We start from the raw sequence: 21,948 nt of genomic DNA, 5'->3' as shown, positions 1-21,948 counted from the left end.
TTGGGCCCTAACTCAGGCAGGCGGCTGGTGTAAAGCTCACATGTGGTGATGGGGCTCAGGCGGCTTATGGCGGAACATTCGGTAGTGGATAAGTATTTATCCTTATTACATGAATGGTCTTTGAGTGCCAATTTCACATTGAGGGATACTTTCTCAGCCTAGACACACAGGGGAGGGCCTAGGACCTGCTCCAAATGATATGACAGAATTTGAAGATCCCCATGGAAGGCCTCACCCTCCCTGGGGAGCAGAAGGGGTATGGGATAGGTAGGGTGTTAGTTGGGGGCAGGGGAAGAGGGGAGGGAGAGGGAACTGGGATTGACATGTAAAACAAGCTTGTTTCTAATTTAAATGAAAAAACACAAGCACTAGATGCTATGCCAGAGGACCAAGGTTAAATTCCCAGCACCCACATGGCAGCTCATAACTGTCTGTAACTTTAGTTCCAGCAAATCTGATGCCTTCTTCTGGCCTCCACAGGCACCATGCATGTACATGCTGCAAGTCATTCCTTAGGCAAAAAAAACCCTGTGCATTAAATAAAATAAATACATTCCAAAATGCTCAAAAGTATTTGGGAATAAATGAAATAAAGTAAATAAAAATGAAAATCATATATTAATTTATTCATACTCAAAGTGGAAAGATAACAAATCATGTCAAAAATGATATTTTCATATCACTAAAATTATACTTTAATATATCCTATGAAGAATAAAATATTTCCACAATGTTGAAACATAATTAAAATCCCTCTGCTAAAGAGATTCATGAAAGAAAAGAACACTATTTTTTAACATTGTACATCTTTTAATATTTTATATTAAATGAGACTATGTACTTGGTAGATACTAAGTATTTAAGAATTGAATTAAATGTGACAAGAGCAAAATGATAATAACATTAAAGACTATAAAATGTAATAATATTGTTGGGTAAAAAGTAGTATACTACATGACAACTAACTGTGATTCTTTCTGCTCAGGGATTAGAAAATATCAAGCTAGAATCAATCCAGACAATACATTAACTTCTAACTTTACTGTTAAAACGGTTCATTTTTTTTCATGGAATTACATTAAAAAGACTCTCAATATAGTTTTTGTTAAGTTGTACAATTGCTCACCGCATAATTGTATGCCATTGTTTAAGAAATCCTGCACCTTGGGGAAACAAGATGTTTTATAGCAATATTTTAAGAACCAGAGAAATTTTATCTTAGAGTAGATGGGAACTAAAACAGAGTTCCACAACAGTAGTGTGAGAGCTTTGGAGCACTGACCTCAGCGATATGTATGTCTTTATCAAGCCCTCCCTCAAGGCTCAGGGATCCCTGTAGAAGAGGAGATGTAAAATACAAGCCGGAGGTGGTGGATGACTCCAATGAAGCAGTGTCTTCCAGGTACAACATGACTGATACACATCAGAACTCACAGGAACTGTGGCACCATGCACAAGACTCACACAGATTCAGGTCAGATGGTGCTACCACAATGAGAGGTGGAAGTTGACAAGTGATTCCACTTCTATGCAAGAAGCTATTTGCAACTGATAATTGCTGGAAAAGGCAAAATCAGTTTTCTCCAATGAGGTATCACTGGGCATATAACACACCCTACCAAGAAGGTTCCATGTCGAAGAATAATTTGAATCACACAAAGACACACACACAAGAAAAATAAACTAAAACTCCATGGATTTGCAGGATTTACTTATTTTGTCTTCTTTTTTTTTAGTTTGTTTTCACTTTTATTTTAGTATTCTGTTTATTTGGGTTTTGAAAGAGAGAGAGAAATGGAGAAACATAAAGTTGAATGGGCAGGCAATATGGGAAGAGCAGATGGAAAACATCAAAATAAATGGCAAATTTGTTAAAATTATAACAAAAGAAAGAAATGAAGTCAATAAGGTAGAGCATACATCTAATAAAACTGATAAACTTTACGAAGAAAAACATGAGCACTTAAAGGGAACAAAAGGGTGTTTCTTCACTGGACAAAGGTATGCAAGGATCATTGTTTGAAGATGGCCATTGCAAACCAGTAGATCTTCCAGAGAAGGTCAGAAACGTAAACATCCTACTTCTGGATTTTGGTCCTTTTAGAGCTTTGGAAAAAAGAACTATTAGTATGAAGCTAAAAAAAACCAAGAAGCACTTACCAGCAGACCATTTACATGTAAGACAAATACTACCATCTTAATGGTATTCTCAGAAAATACAGTAACTTGGAAATATTAGTAGGGATAAATAATCAGCTGTTTTACCTTTGCCAAAGTTCATTATCATCAAAACAGGGATCACGGGCATCGAGCATTCGGCCCTTCATCTTTCTGGCTAGAAGGGCCTTCCTTTGACATAGCAAGCCACTGCAACTCTATTTAAACTAACACCACATCTGTATCTTGGTAAATGGTGGCTATTTCTGCTAAGAAAATTTTCACAACTACGCTGTAATTTCCAGGAGGGCTCCACTCTCTGACTGTCAGAAAGTGTACAACTCTTTCTTTTGATGAATACTCCCTTATTGCTCCCCATTTTAGGAACTCACAGCAGTAATAAAATTCGTCCCAGGGACATTTACAGCAGCAGTCAACGCGGTGTGCTTCACGTCTGCAGTGGGCTCAGATATGGAAAGAGTGGCCAGCAGCAAGCCGCCAGGAGACCAGAACAGTGAAAAGAACAATGTAAAAAGGCAGTTTACTAAAGATAGCTGCTGTTTTTACTGAGGAGTTGAAGAAGGAGTACATTTCTATGGCTTGAGATCATTGCTCCCTGAGTGCCTATGGGTGCGAGGAAAAGCTAACTGAAAACAGAAATGTGAAGAGTAGATACGGGTTAACCAATCAACCTAACACAGGTTAGGAAAGAGCATGCTGAAATTTAAAAGCAAATCAGACATTTAATAAAATTGAACTCAGGTATATTATTTCATGAACAGATGTCAGAAAACATAAGATTTCACATTATTTCATTATGATCAAATTACACGGGGAAAAAAATGTTTGCATTAGAGACCATGTGAAAATGAATATGGTGCTTTTCATGTCCTGGCGTTTCAGTCGACCATTTGTCCCAAGGACATCATCAAGCAGACAAATTGTGCTCTACAGACATCGGCCCTAAGATTTCTACTTTTCAATGAGCTGCTTTGCATTCTAGATATATACTTCAATAGTAAATTAGGTCAAGCATGCCATGATCTCCAAGTAAGCACCTGAGTTCTGTATGAGAAGGTTTTAATCAACTACTGAATTTGACTTCTCCACACATTTACACAGTTCATGCCAACTGGGGGAAATCTAGGAAATCTAGGTTCTGAGCTTACTAACTTTGAAACAATGTTTAACTTCCCTCTGAACTCTGTTCCCTATTTAGCATGGCAGAGAGGGAAGTGCATTTCAAATGGAGAGCAAATTAACCTCATTTTTCCTCATTACCTATCAGACCAAAGGTTCAATCAACAGGCTCTTTCACAGATGCTTGCTTTCCTAGATATAAACTGTCTTGTCAGTCTAGCCTGCCGGATTACAGCATATAACCTGCTTAGAATGTTTCTCTTCATATTAGCCTATTCAAATCTCATAGTTATGTGAACACAGAAAAATTAGAGCTTTATATTCTTGAGAAGTTTGACATTTTCCTGAATTCCTGGATTATTGATAAATTCTGTTCTTAGTCTACACATACACTTATATTATCACAAAGATCCCAAATGCAGATGGCAACAGGACCATACTAAGTTGTATTGTCGTACGTCATGGTTTATTCCATTTACTGGCAACAACAGAATGGTAATTTCTAGGGGAGAGCAGTTATGTGCATGTGGGGAGGATTGTTGTTGTTGCTATTATTTGTTTGTTTTTGTGTTTGGTTTTTTTTTTTTTAGGTTTATCTCATACATCTGAAAGAGGAAAAGTCCACAATCATGGGAGCAGTGTCTACTGAATCAAACAAGTGAAAAAGTAGAAGGCAAAGTAAACAAGGACTGGAAAGACAGAACAAAGGGCTACTTGTTTTATAACAGTTCATTCTTGCAAGAAAATGTACACTCTGATGAAAAAAGTACAATCCCTTCAATCCTTCCAATAAACTATTATGCCTTAAAACCCTAGCCCCACAAAAAGTAGCCTATAATTAGGTCAGCATGAAGTTTGAAGAGTCTAAACCATATGCTAATCATACCACATGCTATGGGACTTATATTTAATTGTATCTACACCGTATTTTCTGGGTTTCTATTATTATTATTTAATATTGGCATTCAGTCAAAGGTAAGTCATTAGCAGTCTCTGCTATGGATCAAAGATAAAAGTACCCCAGTTAGCTCACATCTTGAATACTCAGGGAGATAGCTGGAACTACACAAAGCATGTTCTACATGGGAAAAGGTACCTTCCTTAACTGCTTGCTTTGGAAGCTCAGCCTGGGCCACAGACCCCCTATTGCATGCTGCACTACCTCACTTCAAGCCCTGAAAGGCACAGACAGGCAACTATGGATGGAAAGCACAGACTGTGAGCCAATATAAAGCCTTTCTCCTTTAGCTTGCTTCTCTTGAGTAGTTGGTAGCAATAACATAATGTCTGGCTACCACAGGCCTACTACTACCACAGATGGGAAACAGGACTAATCATATACTAGGGGAATCAGATGGTTCTAATTGAAGAAATTCATTCCATCATAAATATGTAATCTTGTGCTGTCTTTTTGTTTCCTTCCCCAACTACTTTTGATCCCAGTCATGCACATTCTATTAACAGAGCATGAACTACTCCTGTCAAGTAATTCTAAAGCATTGCTTTAGGAATATGATTTGTGTATGTGATTTCACTAATCTTGCCTGCTTCTATGGGAATATTTGTTTTCAGTCTCTTTGATGCCTGAAAGCTTTTAGACATATTTATGTATTTATTGTCTCACTGAAGAGTTCTTTTAAGAAGTTATCTTCCAGGCTGGAGACATGGCTCAGAGGTTAAAAGCGTTTCCAGAGGCCCTGAGTTCAATTCCCAGCAACCACATGGTAGCTCACAACTTTCTATAATGAGCTCTTATGGCCTCTTCAGGAATGCAGATGCATATTCAGGCAGAACACTATATATAATAAAAAAAAAACCAGGCCGGGCATTGGTGGCACACGCCTTTAATCCCAGCACTCGGGAGGCAGAGTTCAAGACCAGTCTGGTCTACAAGAGCTAGTTCCAGGACAGGCTCCAAAGCCACAGAGAAACCCTGTCTCGAAAAACAAACAAACAAAAAATAATTAATTTTAAAAAATTATCTTCCAGAAGTATCTATGAATTGTGAAGATTGAATGTTCAAATACTTTTTGGGTGAACATTATTTAATCTGGATTTCAGCATTCATGGTTTTGGCAAGCGTCTTTGTAATTACTTTCGATTGACACTGACCCTTAAAGTGCAGCCACCTCTTTCATGAATGAGCAGCTCTGACTCCATTCCTTTGGAAGCTGATGGTCACAGGTCATTTCTGCAATCGAGAGCCTCTAGGATTATTAACTTTCCAGGAGTCAGTGGCCCAGACATCTGCCTTTCATGATTGTCTCATGAAACAGACATATACGGGGCATGGATTTAAAAGATGGAGCAGAGTACTCAGACATCTGATGCCACAGCTCTTTTCTTGGCTTTCTATTTCTATCATCATTATTATTATTGTTCTATCATTATTATTATTATCCGAGAAAACTTCTATCTTGTTGTTCATATTAGCAATTTTTTCATAATATTCATTGGTAAACGTTATATGAAGAAATTCAATGTTTTTCAAATGAGAGATGATTTCAAAAAATGCATTTTCCATAGTGTGTTAACAAGGAGTTAGGGAGGGAAACCATGGTCAGATATATGTGAAGATAATATTATATATGTGTGTGTGTTTATTCTTCCAGATGTAAGAATAAACATTGCATATTTATTTCCCCATACCTACCTATCCATAGACTATTGTAGGAACTCAACAAATACTGAATTTATTTAATAGCTTTTGTTATGGTTTATATATATATATATATATATATATATATATATATATGTATATATGTATGTATATTGGTTTTTTGAGGCAAGTTTTCTCTGTGTAGCTTTGGAGCCTATCCTGGCACTTGTTCTGGAGACCAGGCTGGCCTTGAACTCACAGAGATCCACCTGCCTCTGCCTCCCAAGTGCTGGGATTAAAGGCATGCACAACCAGCATCAAGCTTGTTATGGTTTCTTTAAACCTTAGAGAAAACTTCCTGTAAGAACTTCAAAGTGTGAGGTAAGAACCTTCCTCCCACCATTTTCCATATTCAACTACATGAAAGTTTGAAACCTGATTCTGATTAGCAGAATTGTTTAGACAATTGTTTAGTCTGATGCTTGTTTTTAATTATTATTATATTGTTGGTGTTGATAGTAGTTGGATGTTTGGTTGCTTGCTTGCTCGATTGAGATAGTGTCTCCTTATGTAGTTTTGGTTAACATGAAACTCACCACATAGACCTTGCTGGACACAAATTCATAGAGATTCACCTACTTCTGTTTCCCTTATGCTCCAATAAAAAGCCTGGATATCATTTGATATTTTTAAATACATATTTATTTCCTGGCAAGGTGGCCCAGCAGATAGAAAGGATTCCCAGCAAGTCTGGTGACATGAGATGGATCCTAAAAATACACATCATAGAAGCAGAAAGTTGAGTCCTAAAAATTGTTCACTGACAGACACACCTATGTGAGCTCTCATATGCAGACAAACAAAATCAAAATATGTGTTAAAATGTTTCAAAGGTTGATTAAAATTTCCTGAAGCTAATCATTTTCAACAAGATGAAGACATAGTAAAAGGTAATACAGTTTAGATTAGAAAACAGAATCCTTCTTTCTGTTGCAGCAAAGAAACACACCTCACCATGAAGAACAGACATCATCGTACAAAATATTATTCCAAGCAAATGGAGCCAAGTAGAGAAAATTAGTATAGCAGTTTTAATATCTGACAAAATATACTTCTAACCAAATTAATCAGAGAAGATTAGGAAAGATGCTAAATACTCATTAAAAGAAAAATCCATTAACATATTACTGAAAACCTAAGATTTATGCATCAACCAAACACAAGAGTCTACTCCATGAGATAGAACTTATACATGGCACAGCTAAAGTGTCCAAGAACTGTAGAATAGATGAGCCTCATGGAAAACCCAATGTTAATAACTTTCGTAAATAACATGGAAACAAAATGATTTCTAAATGTATACTACCATTCCCATACATCAGGATGTTGATCATCCATTATCCAAGAAGCTTCATCTGTCAGTTGGTGAGAATATTACAGAGACCCACAAATGAGCAATAGAGTGAGAGACTTTGAAGTACCCAATCCTAAATGGGAGGCCTTCATCATACCTCTACCATCAGTGCTCAGAGAGTTACTCAGAAGGGGAAGAAGAAAAACTATAAAGGCCAGAGAAGACTGATGACTAAAGAATTAGTACCCTCAAATCACAGCAGAACTGATGTACACAGGAATTCACAGAGATTGTAGCAGCACAGACAGACCTGCCAAAATTCAATGCAGATGGGGTGCCAGTTTTGAGAGGGAGATGTGGGCATATGCTCCCACTAGTGACCATGAAGCAATCTATAATTATAACCCTCTGGCAAGGGGCATTTTTATTGGAATTTTGCTTGTTTGTTTTGATTTCTTGTTTTGTGTATGCTTCTGGCTTTTGTTGGTTTGTTTGGAAGAGGAGAGGAAAAGAGCAAAATTTGACTGTGTAGGCAAGTGGGGAGGATCTGGGAGAAATTGGGGAAGGAGAAGTCATGATCAAAATATGTTGCATAAAATCTTTTTCAATAAAAAGTTTATGAGTCAGTTATCCATTGGGCAGGAAATCACACCGTACTGGTATCTGAACCCACAACTTGACTGCAAGCATTCCACTTTGCCATTGAGTGCAATTCTTCCATACATTTGTGAACTGATACTTGTAGTCAATAAAAGGGATGCATATTTTGTTTTGATATGAAATACAAGCAGAATGTTTGGTTGTATATTCACTTTGATTATTATGCATTACTTCAGGCTACATTGTTATGATACAATGTGTTATAAAGCCTCCTTGGATAAAACTGACTTCAGACACTTCTCAAACATTACAAGCAAAATGATATTCCTAATTCATGGATATTGATTGCAACATTTGCCTATATTTCACTTAATATAGTGTATAGAATAATTATAAAATGTATTATTTAAACTAAAAATATTTAGTTATGTGCAGATCAATGTTCAATTACAGGATAATTTACAATGAGTAAAAAGGTGCAGTCCAAGTGTCTGGGACCAAATAAAGGAATATGTGCTTGCAGGATATAAACTTAGAAGACTGCTGAACCTTGCCAAGCCAGTGTAAGAAAGCCTTTCTATCTCCCTGCTTTTGTTGGTCAGTCAGATAATCTAGGGCTTAGCCAAAGCTGGTTGCCCCTACACTACAGTGAGACTTTGAGTGACTGTCCAGGTAGCCTTCTGTTTCTGTCTTCGCTGCACCTTTTGGAAGTTGGTCGCCTGCACTTCCTGCCTACCCTAGTATTGTTATCGTCCTCGGATCTTTGATGAGGTTGAAGATTAGACTGTCACAATTATTGTTCTCTCCTCCTAGATAGAAATAATTGATACAAGACTTAAACCTTCTAGCTTAGGATAACTGTATAGTAATCTCTGTTATGTCTTTACCTTAGGATTTGCTCTAGTTGCATAACTGGCAATAGGTTTTAGGTGTGTTTGTTCTTATTTTTCCTTCTCTTAGAGTATACTTGATATTTTCTATCTTTGAATATAGTTTCATATCAGCCCAAAACTTTTTTTTTAATTTTTAACTTTTTATTTTTTATTTATTTTATTTTAATTAGAAAGAAGACTGTTTTGCATGTCAATCCCAGGTCCCTCTCCCTCCTCCCTTGCCCCCCCCCAACTAACACCCTACACATCCCATACCCTTTTGCTCCCTAGAGAGGGTGAGGCCTTCCATAGGGGATCTCTAAAGTCTGTCATATCCTTTGAGATAGGGCCTATCCCTTGTGTCTAGGCTCGGAGAAGCCCTCTAATGTGAAATGGGCTCCTAAAGTCCATTCCTATGGTAGCAATTAGTACTGATTCACTACAAGGCACCCCATAGATTTCTGAGGTCTCCTCTGTAGGGGAAGCTATAGCCACGCCTACTTAGGGGCTGGCTACAGGTGTGCCTGACCACACTTGCAAGGGCATGATCAGGGTGATGTAGAGAGATACTTACATGGGACTGCGTTTTCTCTTTCGGTTTCACTTTTGTACTTGCTGGACAGACTGCTGCTGCGTCGGCTGCCTAGGTTGTGCTGTAAGTAAGGCTTTTCCCTATTAAATACCCTTATATTTCTTCTTGGCTCCGTATTGGTAATTTCCCGCTATATCTGGTGTCAGAAGTGGGATATTGGAAACCTACACCCCATTTGGGACAGGCTGTGGGTCCCACCGGGCCTTCGGCCTTGGCAGGGAAAGGTCCCTCTCTTCACAGGTGTTCCTGGCTCCAAGCCGACCCATTGCCGCTGAGCTGCTCCCAGCTTGGAGACTCACACAGACCTCCTACGGTTTTATCACCATGCGCTCGGGACCAGCTTGGACTGCTGCCTACCCACACCTGGAGGCCTCCAGCTCTTGAACCGAGTTGGAGTAGGTCTTGGCTTTCAGCAGGGTCCATGCAGTGGCCTTAAAGCCGCACCTTATTCAGTGGTTGCGGCCGCAAGGCCATATACTCTCTAAGATAAGCACAGCCGCTTTAGTGACCTCTCTCCACAGCTGCCACCCACCACTGCCAAACGCCATGGACTAACTGAACACCTGTGCCACCCACTGTGCCACCACTGTGCTACTGGTCAAAGTCAGTTACTACATCTGGAGTAGAAATCAGGTAAAATTATGGCAGAATATTTATCATTTGCTAAAATTTGTAATATTTTTGCTTATTACGTGAACTCACTGTTTGAGGAGGATGCTAATTTGCCAATTACTGGCCTATATGCCGTAATGGCAGTTAGCCTACTGGTACAAATAGTAGTACGAGCCAGAGAACTCAGGAACAGGGATAAGGATAACCTAACCACCTACTTACAGGAATAACAGCTTTATGAAATGAGGTTTTGGAGAACAGATTAGGTCAGACCACAATTGTGCAGCAAGTAGAACAGAAATTGGATGATAAGCTTGGCTCTGTGTCCAATACCCTAAAGACAGGGCTGTCTGATGAGATGCAGCATATTTATGATAAGATAAACACAGAGAGATCCTCTATGTCTGAGGCCTTAGAGGCTAGGCTATCAGAAGACCATGACAAGCTAAAGAATATCTGTAGCCAGCTAGAAACTCAGAAAGGTCTGGTCATTCCCAGTAGCAGTGGGAGACAATATCTCACAGGACCAATAGATAGTTATTTGCCTATTGCGAAAAATGATACTGCTCTAGATGGTAATTTGAATAGTGATGAAGAATCAAGTGTGAATGGACAAAATGAGAAACGCATGTTTTGGCAAGATTCTATTAATAATAAAAGGCCTCAATTGAAAGTGAAAATTAAGAATAAAGTCATTTCTGGCTTAGTAGACACTGGGGTGGATGTAACCATTATTACCCAAAAATCTTGGCCTCAGAAATGGCCTCTTAGAGAGGCAAATGTACAATTTTTAGGAATTGGAACTCTATCTACAGTTCGACAGAGTGTTAACTCAGTGGTCAGCATTGGACCAGAAGGACAGAAAGGGATACAGTAACCATACGTGGCAGATATAGCTATAAATCTCTGGGGTCGTGATCTCTTACAGCAATGGAATACTCAGATTAATATTCCTCCAATGTCAGATACAAATTATGTACAAATCTTTAGATAGTAGAAAATATCTGGTAAGACGCTATGGAAAACGGTTAACAACCATCCATGCTGTACAGAAACTAGGTATAATTGATGGACCTTCAGAGGAACCAAAGGCTCTGCCATTGAAGTGGTTACAGATGAACCAGTTTGGGTAGAACAATGGCCTATGACCTCTGAGAAGCTAGAGGCTTTAGAAAAGTTAGTACAGGAACAGCTAGATGCTGGACATATAGAGGAATCTACCAATCCTTGGAATTCTCCTGTATTTGTTATCAAAAGAAGTCAGGTAAGTGGAGAATGATGACAGACCTGAACCCATAAATAAGGTAATTCAACCAATGGACTCTCTGCAACCTGGAATGCCATTACCTTCCTTAATACCTAAAGGATGGCCTATCATATTCTTTGATCTAAAAGACTGTTTTTTCCCAACACCGTTACAGGAAAATGATAGAGAAAAAATTTGTGTTTACTGTACCAACTCTTAATAATTCACAGCCAGTTAGGAGATACCAGTGGAGAGTTTTGCCACAAGGAATGGTAAATAGTCCTACTTTGTGTCAACACTTTGTACAGCAACCTTTGGAAATAATTCATAAGAAATTTTCACAATCTCTTGTTTATCATTACATGGATGACATTCTTTTTATTAGAATCCAATAAAGAAACTTTGGAATGTATGTTTGAAATGGTGAAGGAAGTTCTGCCTTGTTGGGGGTTACAGATTGCCCCAGAAAAGATACAAAGAGGAGATTCTATTAACTATTTAGGTTACAAGATAGACTTACAAAGAATCAGACCTCAAAAGGTACAAATTAGGAGAGATTGTTATCAAACTCTTAATTCTCTTCAGAAATTATTAGGGGAAATTTCTCAATTACAGATGATTATTGGTGTAGAAGGACATGACTTAAAGCATTTAAAAGTGGCCCTTAAAGGTGATAAGTACCTAAACAGTCCAAGAATATTATCTGCTGAGGCAGAAAAAGAGTTACAGTGAGTAGAAAACAGAATATTGGATGCACATATAGATCGGATAAATCTTGATTTAGACTGTATTCTGATTATCTTGCCATCCAGAGAATACCCTTCTGGAATTCTGATACAAAGGGAAGACAATATATTGGAATGGACATTTCTGCCACTTAAACAGAATAAAAAGTTAAAGACATACATAGAAAAGATTTCTGATTTGGTTTTAAAGGGAAAATTAAGCCCAGAGCTCTCTCTTGATGCTGGTCAGGTCACAGGGACCAGCCTGGGAGGATCCTTGCAGCTGGAAGCAGTGGTGGTCACCCCCCTCTTGTGTAAGTGTAATCTCCCTGAATAAACTTTACTTAACCTGTACTGAGTCTAGTGAATCTTGATTCCCAAGTGATAGATATGCATGGTACACTATATACATTCAACTAGACATTATTTAAGCATGAAAGGAAGAACTTCCAGTACATGCTGCTGTGTGGATGCACATTAAATACATGATGCCACATGAAAATAGTTATAAACTTAGAATAAATATTTTAGGATTTTATTTATGTGAAGTACCAAGGATTGGAAAACACATACAAACAGAATGTAAACTAGAAGTTACGAGAAAATAGAAAGACGGGAGTTGCTTTAGCAAAGAAAGTTACATTTGGAGTGATAAAAAGCCTCAGATTTATAGTCACACTTGTGCCAACATTGTACATGTATTTCATGGTAATGAAATACATGGCTAAAACTAAATAATACAGGATATAGTAACCAGTAAGCCCCATTATCTGAACGCTATTCAAAGGATCCACGTGGTGGAGGAGATAACGAACTCTCACACTTTGTTTTCTGACCTCTACAATATCATCATGATGTATGCGTATATATATTATATATATATATATATATATATAATATATATATAATAAATGTAAAAAAATAAAATAAATAGTATGGTTGTATCATATGCATGTAAGAAAATACACAAGCATACTACAACTTTGAAATTTGATTATACAGCATTCTAAGAATCATTAAGATAGACAATTTAATTTGATAGATATGATGATATATAAAATGTATCTCAATAAACACTCATCAAACAAAATGATAAAGAGTTCTACATCAAAGGGTCACGATTTGATAAAACAAACAAAAGCTAATATTACCCTTTCTTAAAAATTTTGTTTAAGTAAAGGTAGCTGTTTTTCCTCCATATAAATTACAGTGAAAAGTGCAGTGACCTCCAGTATAGCAGGATACACTGTATAAGTGGAAGCTAAGGTGTAATTATAGCCAGTGGCTTTAAAACTTCAGAGCAAAGGTCAGCTTAAGAAAAAGACAAATATTAGAACACTTATGTATTTGAGTTTTGTTCTCTTCTCTCAATAGTACACTAAGGATCCCTAGAGAGTCACACTCTGAGGAGCACAGGACAAGAAGCAGGCATCTCCCTCTTTCCCACCACCTGGCCCACTCAAATAATGATTCCTATATACCCAGGCAATGTCCTTAACTCAGCTCTGCACAGTATCACCTTTTAAAACTTTCATGAGATTCTTCCCCCGCCTATTGTTTATTCTATAAGGCCTCAGGTATCTTGTATATCTACTGTATTACAATGATTGTTTCCTTGCAGTTTTCTTAATTAAACAGTAGCTTCTAAAAGCCTCTCATCAGACATTTATCTTTTACCACCAGGGTGCCTAAACTATACAAGATGAATAAGGTAATTAGTATGCTGTGGTTCAATATGAACACTTACAGTGATGAAATCTATCAGACTAGAAAATGACAAACAGAAAAGTAGTATAAAATAAACCTCACACAGACTTACCCATATAATCAATTAGTGTCAAATATGAATTAATTTCATAATTAGTGCAGTTACATAGCTGTTATAAACACAAACAAGAAAGAAAGACAGAGACAGAGAGAGGGGAGAGAGAGAGGGGGGGGAGAGAGGGAGGAGTCCTGGACCATAAATTTAGAAATTGCTATGAAATTATTGTTATATATAGCAACCTACATAATAAAAATTGTGACCTTGTATTTGTAAACTGAATATCTGAATTGATTTTAAAAACTGAACATAGAGGATGCTAGATCTTATTGTTGTCAAGTAGATGTATATTAATATGAAAAAGTAATTTTATTATTAGATACCTATAAACTAATCAAAATTATAAAATTGTTATTAGAAAAACTTTGAGAAAATAATCCTTTTCATAGACTGTGGATAAAGATATAAACTGATGGGACAGTTGTGTTCAGCGACCTATAAGCCATAATATACAGAGTGACTGTCTGGGTGACTTATTTTCAGGTTTCAAGTTAAATTTTCTTCCAGTATTTTATTATTATTATTATTATTATTATTATTATTATTATTATTATTGATTTTTCCAGACAGGTTTCTCTGTGTAGCTTTGGGGCCTGTCTTGGCACTCACTCTGTAGACCAGTCTGGCCTCAAACTTACATAGATCTGCCTGCCTCACCCTCCCAAGTGCTGGGATTAAAGACATGAACCACCACTACCTGGCAATTTCCAGAGTATTATGTTACACAAATATTTTCAATTATGAATGTGCACATTTATACAGACAAATATCAATTGTAGTATTTAATATATTTATGAGACACATAAATCATTTATCAATAAATTGAATAAACAAAGCTGTATACTGGGTGCAAAATTGAGTATATGCTTGCCAAAGAATAAAGTAAATTTGTGGGCTGAAATAAATGTTTGCAATATGTTACTATAGTCAGCTAGATGTCTAATACATTGATAAATAATCCTCTTATAATTAAGGATGATGATACATAGGCTTACAAAAAATCTACAAGAAATGGGAGTTTTCTGTTCTGGGTGAGATAATATTGACATTATTTTTGAAGCACACCTCATGGTTAAACCTATATTACTTGTAATGTTTATTGTAAATATGTACTTAATACTGCAATTTAAAAAAATATGGATACAAAGACTGGCTCTGTAGAGTGAAAATAAGTAGTGGGGAATAAATAGAAATTGAAAAGTCATAGGAGAGATTGTGTGAAGATATTTGTATTCATGAATATTAGGTGACAGGAAAAAGGTGTCTGTCAATTGTGCAGATAATTCACACTTAATGAAACATAAAGCTTGAATGGTTACAGTAAATTCTTTCATTTGCATGCTTTTTGAGTGTTTTACAATTTTGAACCTTGTTCTTGTTAGAAAATCTCTCTTCCCACTGAAATGAATCTTGAAGCCCGAATCACTTCTTCAACAGACTCCATTCAAGATATAGCCACATACTGATATTAGATAATTTTTCAGAAAATATGATTAACTGAAAATCATTAGAGATACTATAATACTATCATTTCACCCACACTTGAAGGAGATCAATTAAAAAATTTTGTACTAACATATTCCCAGTATCACAAAACTTGTAAGTAGCAAACATGATGTTAAAAATACTGCAGAGATAATTAAAGCTACTATTTACAGTACATGTGGGTACTTGTTGCTTAGACACTGTGAGATTGATAAATGATATAACCCTAGACCTTCTTGAGCATGAACTGTGGATAGTGCAAGTGCTCCACAACATACCACTGTTTTTTCTAAACTGAAGTGACATATAAACATTTTAAAAGTTTGTACTTACTTTCAATAATTACTTGTCTGTCTTCCCAGTTATCTTTAATAAGCTGTATATTTCCAAAGTGTGCATCACTGTAAAAGATCCTATTGGTACCGTCTGTTTTTTGATTGTAGTCAAAGGCCAGGGCTATGATATTCTTGAAATAATGTGGGTTCTCATAGGGCCTTACTGGGGAATTTAAGTTGGTTTCATCAGAAAGATGTATGCTTTTTAATATTGTTCTTCCTGAATATAGCAAGTAGCCCTCGTGCCTTAAACAAGTAACTCCATCCCCAGCCAAATAGCCATGGGCACAGGCACAGGTTCTCCTGGAATTCCCTCGATAAAGACAGAGTTGCTTACAGCCGCCATTGTCTTTGGCACAGACATTGGTCCCTGAGAAAGAGAAGACACTCCAGTATACAGTCATTATTTTAATATTTGAACAAATTTATACTGCCTCTAACAGAAATACTACAACTTAACAGTAAGTAAAGTTTTATTTTTAAAGAGTAGTCAAAAATTAAATACAAAATAATAATAAATTTTTAAGCCAGAGGATTTTAGTGTCTTGAATTTCAATTTGAAATATATGGATTCCAAAGCCAAACAAAAGCACTAAGACTTAACTTACTAAGGCTAGAGATTGTGCTTAGTGGTGATGCCTTCACCCAACAAGGACCAAGCCCTGTAATCAGTCTGATGCACCAAAACCAAACTCAAAGAAATTTGCCTTAAAAAGTAGTTAAATGCATTGCTTTAAAATGATAGGTTTCATATTACACAGTCTTTGGCACATGTAGCTGATTAACTCAAAACATAATCTGAAGTAACTGAGAAATCATGTGATGCCCTTAAGTGTATCCAGGAGGCACAGAGGAGATTGCAAATGGATGGCTTTCTTGTGCCACACCTCTTTTATGTAAGGCATAAATGACTCTAACTTTAAAAGATCAAGTATTCTCTTACTAATTTTTTGTAAGTCTGAATCTATCCTCTGAATTCATTATTGCCATCTACAAAATTATTACAAAAATTTCTTTCATATACAGAAATTGAGTAAATATAATTTAAAAATAGACAAAATCATTATCAAAGATGCAATGATTCAGGAATACCCATTGACGACATACATTTCCAGAGTCATAACAACTTTAGTCCTTAAAGAGTGTCTAAAACAAAGAATTCAGTTGCTTCTCTAATACCCTAGTTGTGCTTTGTACTTTCTGTTAAATATATTTTACAAGATTTTAAAAATATATTTATTAATACAACCCATCCTCAAGACTTGTCCTATGTTACATGACCATATATATTTATTAAAAAGAAATATACATGTTTATAAACTATCATATACTCATTTCCTTGGCCTTCTCTCTGATTTCTATAAAAGAAAATCATCAAAAATGAATTTTGAGGCTTTGAACTTAATAGAAATTAATTCTGAATTTTTAAAAATAAAACATAAATGATACAAACTATATTAATGTGTGTTTCATTAACTGTGCTGACCTTTCTCTCTTACGCGGTTAAAAATTTTGATCTCCTTTAGGTTGACTCCAAGTCCGGTCCTCATGGTTACTGTTTCTGTGGCATCGTTCTTGTGGCCCCTTCTGACTGACCCATTGGCGTGTGCTCTGCCAAAAAGTTGAACATACAAGATCAACAGTCTTGAACTCTTTAAAATCAAGTCAGGTAAAACTGAAGATAAGAGATGGCTCAAAGAGAAGAAAATAGATTAATTTTAGTGTGTGGTGCTGAAATGCTTGACCACGGGATAGCTAGAAATCCTTGCTGACCTCTTCTGTACAAATTACACGGTTTTGTGATATCCTTTCTGTAACCTTGCTAAGGGGTGGCTAATACTACAAGGGCAAAGAAATGGCACTGAAATAATATTGTGAGACTCCAATACTTATGAAAAAATAAATTACCTGTCAGACCAGTAGATGTAAGCCCCAAAGACCGCAACTGAAAACAGATCCACACTGCTCCCAGACAGAACCACCTCACGATTCCCGCCAGTGTCAAGGTCAATTCTTTCTATCTTGTCCGTGCGAGCATCACACCAATATAATTTATTTTCCTACACAGTGATTTGAAAGCAATAGTACAAGCTGTTTTGGTTATTTATTAAGAAAATAAGAACATATCAAAAGAAGACTACTGCAAGCTGGACATGAACACACTTTAGAATCTTAAAAGCAATCCAACAGACCTCATAGTCAATGGAGATGCCATTGGGCCATGTAATTCCCATGCTTACAATCATGACCTTCTCAGAACCATCTAGGTGAGCCTTTCCGATGCAGGGCATCTGTCCCCATTCAGTCCAGAACAAGAAGCTGAAATTAAATTGATCATTTATAATAATAATCAGATTAAAGAACACAAAATAAAACTTCAAGATGACAGCGAAGCTCCTAAGGTATAATGTTCATAACAACCAAATAATAAACCACAGAACTTAATTTACAAATAGCCCCGCAGTCACTAATAGAATTTTACTATAAAACATATTTAATCAGGTGCAGAAATAACAAGGATGGAAGAACAAATATTTTCCCGATTTGATTTACATGAAGTTTCCGGGAATGGCAAATACATATTGACCAATTCAAATTAGAAGTTAGGAGAAAATGGAGAGAGTTGCTGTATTTAAGTATGTCCCATCCTATCTAAAATTTCCTTGTCTGAATTGTAGCCTAATTTTTTGCAGTTTCTCCTTCATTAGGCCCCTGGTGCCTCCTTGATAATTCCTGCACTATTAACCCTACATCATAACAGCAGAGCACACAGAATAAGGCAGAACATTACACTGGATTTTCTTTAACTTCTTAACCATTTTGAACATTTTTCCTCAACAACATTATGGGCCCAATAGAAACAGTGTTTTATTTTGTTTCCTTGTCTTTCTATGTTTTATTCAGAACTGTATTATAGCATCCAAAAATTATGATATTTTAAATTTAAATGTAGTATTATTCAATTCCTGCATCTAAACACCAATGGTTGTAACTTCCTTTAAAAATTTGCATGTGATGCCATCCTAACAGATGGTTTCACACTTACAAAAGAAAGCATCTGCCTTTAAAAACTGATGTGAAAGATATGATATCGAGAAAGAGAAGTTAAATTGAGACAAATCATGTTGAAAAATTGAGTGAACTATGAAAGTAGAGATTCATTCACTTCTTATTCATTCTTAAATTTAACATTACTATGATAGCAAAGAAAATCATTCTTTTAGGTGAATAGAATTATTTGTAAATTTGAAATTATGAACACACAAGCTTTCAACCTATGTAAAACTAAAGTTCAGAAAAATAAGGTAGTCATTCTTACAGACAGTAATGTGTATACATTTTCTATGAAGATTAATATATAAATTAGTATAGTTCAAGAAAAGGTATTTCCTGAGTTATATAGGAAACCTAAGCAAAGCCTTCTTATTTTTGTATAGTAACAAAAACTATTAATTAACCTCAAAAACTTACAGAAGACAAAATGTACATATTCCATTCATGTTATTTTGAATTATATTCATAAGTGATCTTTTATAAAAAACTATATAAAATATTTGTGCTGATATTTGACAACAAAATGAAAGAGGTGTGACTAAAATTCTAAGTAGCTGAAGCCCAAGATTAAAACTTCAAGTCATACTTTCAATATATTAAAAATATTAATTGGTAGACAAATGTAGGATGTCATTTAATTCTCTAAGGACAAAGTCATGATTGTAAAAAGACAGGAGACAGGCACTGCTGAATTACAATGGAGGCACTGTGGAGTCAGGAGAGTCATTCCCATGATATTTAAACATATGCAAACAGGGATGTGAATGCATATAATAAACCTTTTACTTAATGCTAATCCATCTACAATTACGCCAAATGAGTGAGGAAGCATGATTTTAATGTGCTTTGTAATACACTTTATTGTAGGGGAAGCTGTAGCCAGGCCTTCTTAGGGGCTGGCTACAGGAGTACCTGAGGGCTTGTGAGGGCGTGGTCAGAGTGAGTAGGGGGACTGCGTTTCGGTTTCGGTCTCTCTTTGCTTCTTGCTGTACAGACTACCACCGGCTGGCTGGTTCGCTCTGTAAGTAAGGCTTTTCCCTATTAAATACCCTTATATTTCTACCTGACTCCGTATTGGTAATTTCCTACTATACTTTATATTAGTAAATCATAATGTCCTGTTCAAGCTTGGTGAAAGCAGACTCCAGGAAACAGAGGCCCTCACTCTCTCCTCTAAAGGTCCCTCCCTGGCCCCTTAAGCTTTTAAAACAAGATGAAAGGAAAACAGCAAATAGTTAAGTTAAAAACACTATGCCCTTGAGGACAGCTAGAAGGCAGGCTCTTTTCAAACAAGATTACCATTTATCCTATAATAATAATAAAAAAAATGTCTACAGTGAAAAGGAAAGCCAGAAGTCCATCGATGAAAAAGTTGGCATGTGCTGTTTGTTTGAGATTCTCTCAACTGCCTATCATAGTTTATCCAGCCAGTTTCTGCTTGATAATAATCTAAAGCACCCAATCTGATGGTCCCTATCCGTATGCTATTTGTTTTGTTTTGTTGGTTTGTTGTTTTCATCTTGGAAGTCTCACTTGAGGGGACACTTCTCCACCAAGGGTTCTCTCAAACTAAAACCCCTGCTGGCTTTCGAAGTCAATTTTCCACAATTTGATGTGGCTTCCTTTGGCTTTCCCTCTCACAGGTTAATTCACTCATTTCTGGGACATGCTGTGAGCACTTCATCTAATGATGTCTCATTCTCTCCAGGTTCCTTCTGGTGCTTGATTTTTATTCTTTTACTTTTGCTTGTTATCAATTTGATAAACTGACTCATTCAAATCCAAATGCCCAGCAATTGTATATCATTATGTGGACCTTACAGAACAAGTAGTCTAAGTAAGCTGTTTCCCGTATTTAACCCTAATTTCCAGAGCAATGGAAATGATGGCTCTAAAAGTGAATATTTTCTGTTCATATGATCAAACAATGGACAGGCTAGGAAAAAAATCCAAGCATTTACCACCATCTTCGTTGTGTAATGTTGTAACAATGGTAATAATTTTGTATTGTATGATATTTTTCCTGAGCTATCTTGAATTTAATAAGAGATGTGTCTACATAAAAACAGAGGTGGAGTGAGGAATATCATGAATGCTTGGAGCTTAGTTTTGTGAAGCAGCTTTATCTTACTTAAAAGTAATAACATCTTATTTTGAATTTGTGATGTTTCCATGCAAGATGTTAAGTTGTGTACTGACACAATTTGTTGACTAAAAAGATTTTTAAAGAAAAACTATTCTAGATGTAGATTTCATCTCAATTTTTATGTATGTAAGAGTATCTTTAAGGGTTGGAGAGAAAATTCAGCAGTTACGAGCACTGAGGCTCAATTCCCAGCACCCACATGGCAGCTCACCACTGTCTGTAACTCCAGTCCCAGGGGATCTGGCATCTTCAGACATACATACAAGCAAAATACCAATACACATAAAATAAAAGTAAACAAAATTTAAAAGAGAAAGAGAGCTGAAAGAATACCAAATATAATTGCATGACAAAAATTTTATGGTGAGTTAACTCATCAATTTAATAAGGTCAAGAGATTTGGATTTATCCAAAATTAAATTGTACTGTACAAATGAAAGCCTGAGATTAGGAAAGGTAGAGACCTGAATAAGCAGAACCTTTAGGAACATAAAACACAGAGAGATGAGCAACACTCTCATTCTGGGATTACAGCCCCAACTGAGGCCATGCTTTTCAGCTGGAAGATGCTTATCATGTTGATTAATATGGCTGAGAAAATGTACTGTAGCATGCTTTTGTGATTAACTGATCACAGAAAGTATCTCAACACAGAAAAATCTAAATATTTCATAATGAAATTCTGATTTGGTAAAAATCTTGAATACTATTATGTGTTAAACTTATATGAAAAATTACATTTTTAATAAATAATTGCTCTTAAACAGAGACTTGACGCTCAGTCAAAACAGGTAACATATATCCTGGTGCCTAAGAAAGGAAAACAAATGTTTAGTTTTAATTGCAATTTTGTGCTTTGCACAATTAATCAAATTTTTCCATGCCATGACATAATTTCCTATACTTTTGTATGCAGTAAATGACTTTTTAGTATAAAGAAAAATGATAACATTCAATTCTGCTCAATTCTAAGGAGCTGCCAAAAGGTAAAAAAGTCCATGAGGAGAAAGTTGACTTTTCAAGAGGAACTAAATTCCTACGTGGTTCCTGTTTTGCATTTGGCTACATTTAAAGAGACTTCAAGTCTTTATTGTTTCAAAACAGGATTCATGCCTACCTTACACGGCAAATTAATATCTTGAATTTCGACAATTTGCTCTATTATGCTATGCCTTTCCCTTGACAGTATCACCTGCCATGTTTTAA

General features: G+C 36.2%; 1 protein-coding gene across 1 annotated transcript in view; it reads right to left on the bottom strand.

The window, feature by feature from the left end:
- The window catches only part of LOC100773941 (low-density lipoprotein receptor-related protein 1B), a 1,050,824-nt gene that overhangs the window by 467,876 nt on the left and 561,000 nt on the right, over window positions 1-21,948 (bottom strand). Inside the window, exons 36-39 of the mRNA XM_035447074.1 lie at window positions 17,735-17,861; window positions 17,451-17,602; window positions 17,029-17,153; window positions 15,541-15,912 (exon numbers count right to left, since the gene is read on the bottom strand). Coding sequence (XP_035302965.1) covers window positions 15,541-15,912; window positions 17,029-17,153; window positions 17,451-17,602; window positions 17,735-17,861 — 776 coding nt within the window. The remainder of the gene's footprint in view (window positions 1-15,540; window positions 15,913-17,028; window positions 17,154-17,450; window positions 17,603-17,734; window positions 17,862-21,948) is intronic.

This window comes from Cricetulus griseus, chromosome 6 (genome assembly GCF_003668045.3).
Source record: "Cricetulus griseus strain 17A/GY chromosome 6, alternate assembly CriGri-PICRH-1.0, whole genome shotgun sequence".
Taxonomy (NCBI): domain Eukaryota; kingdom Metazoa; phylum Chordata; class Mammalia; order Rodentia; family Cricetidae; genus Cricetulus; species Cricetulus griseus.
The sequence above is the reverse complement of the archived record's forward strand: the minus strand, read 5'-3'. Positions and strand labels throughout refer to the sequence as shown.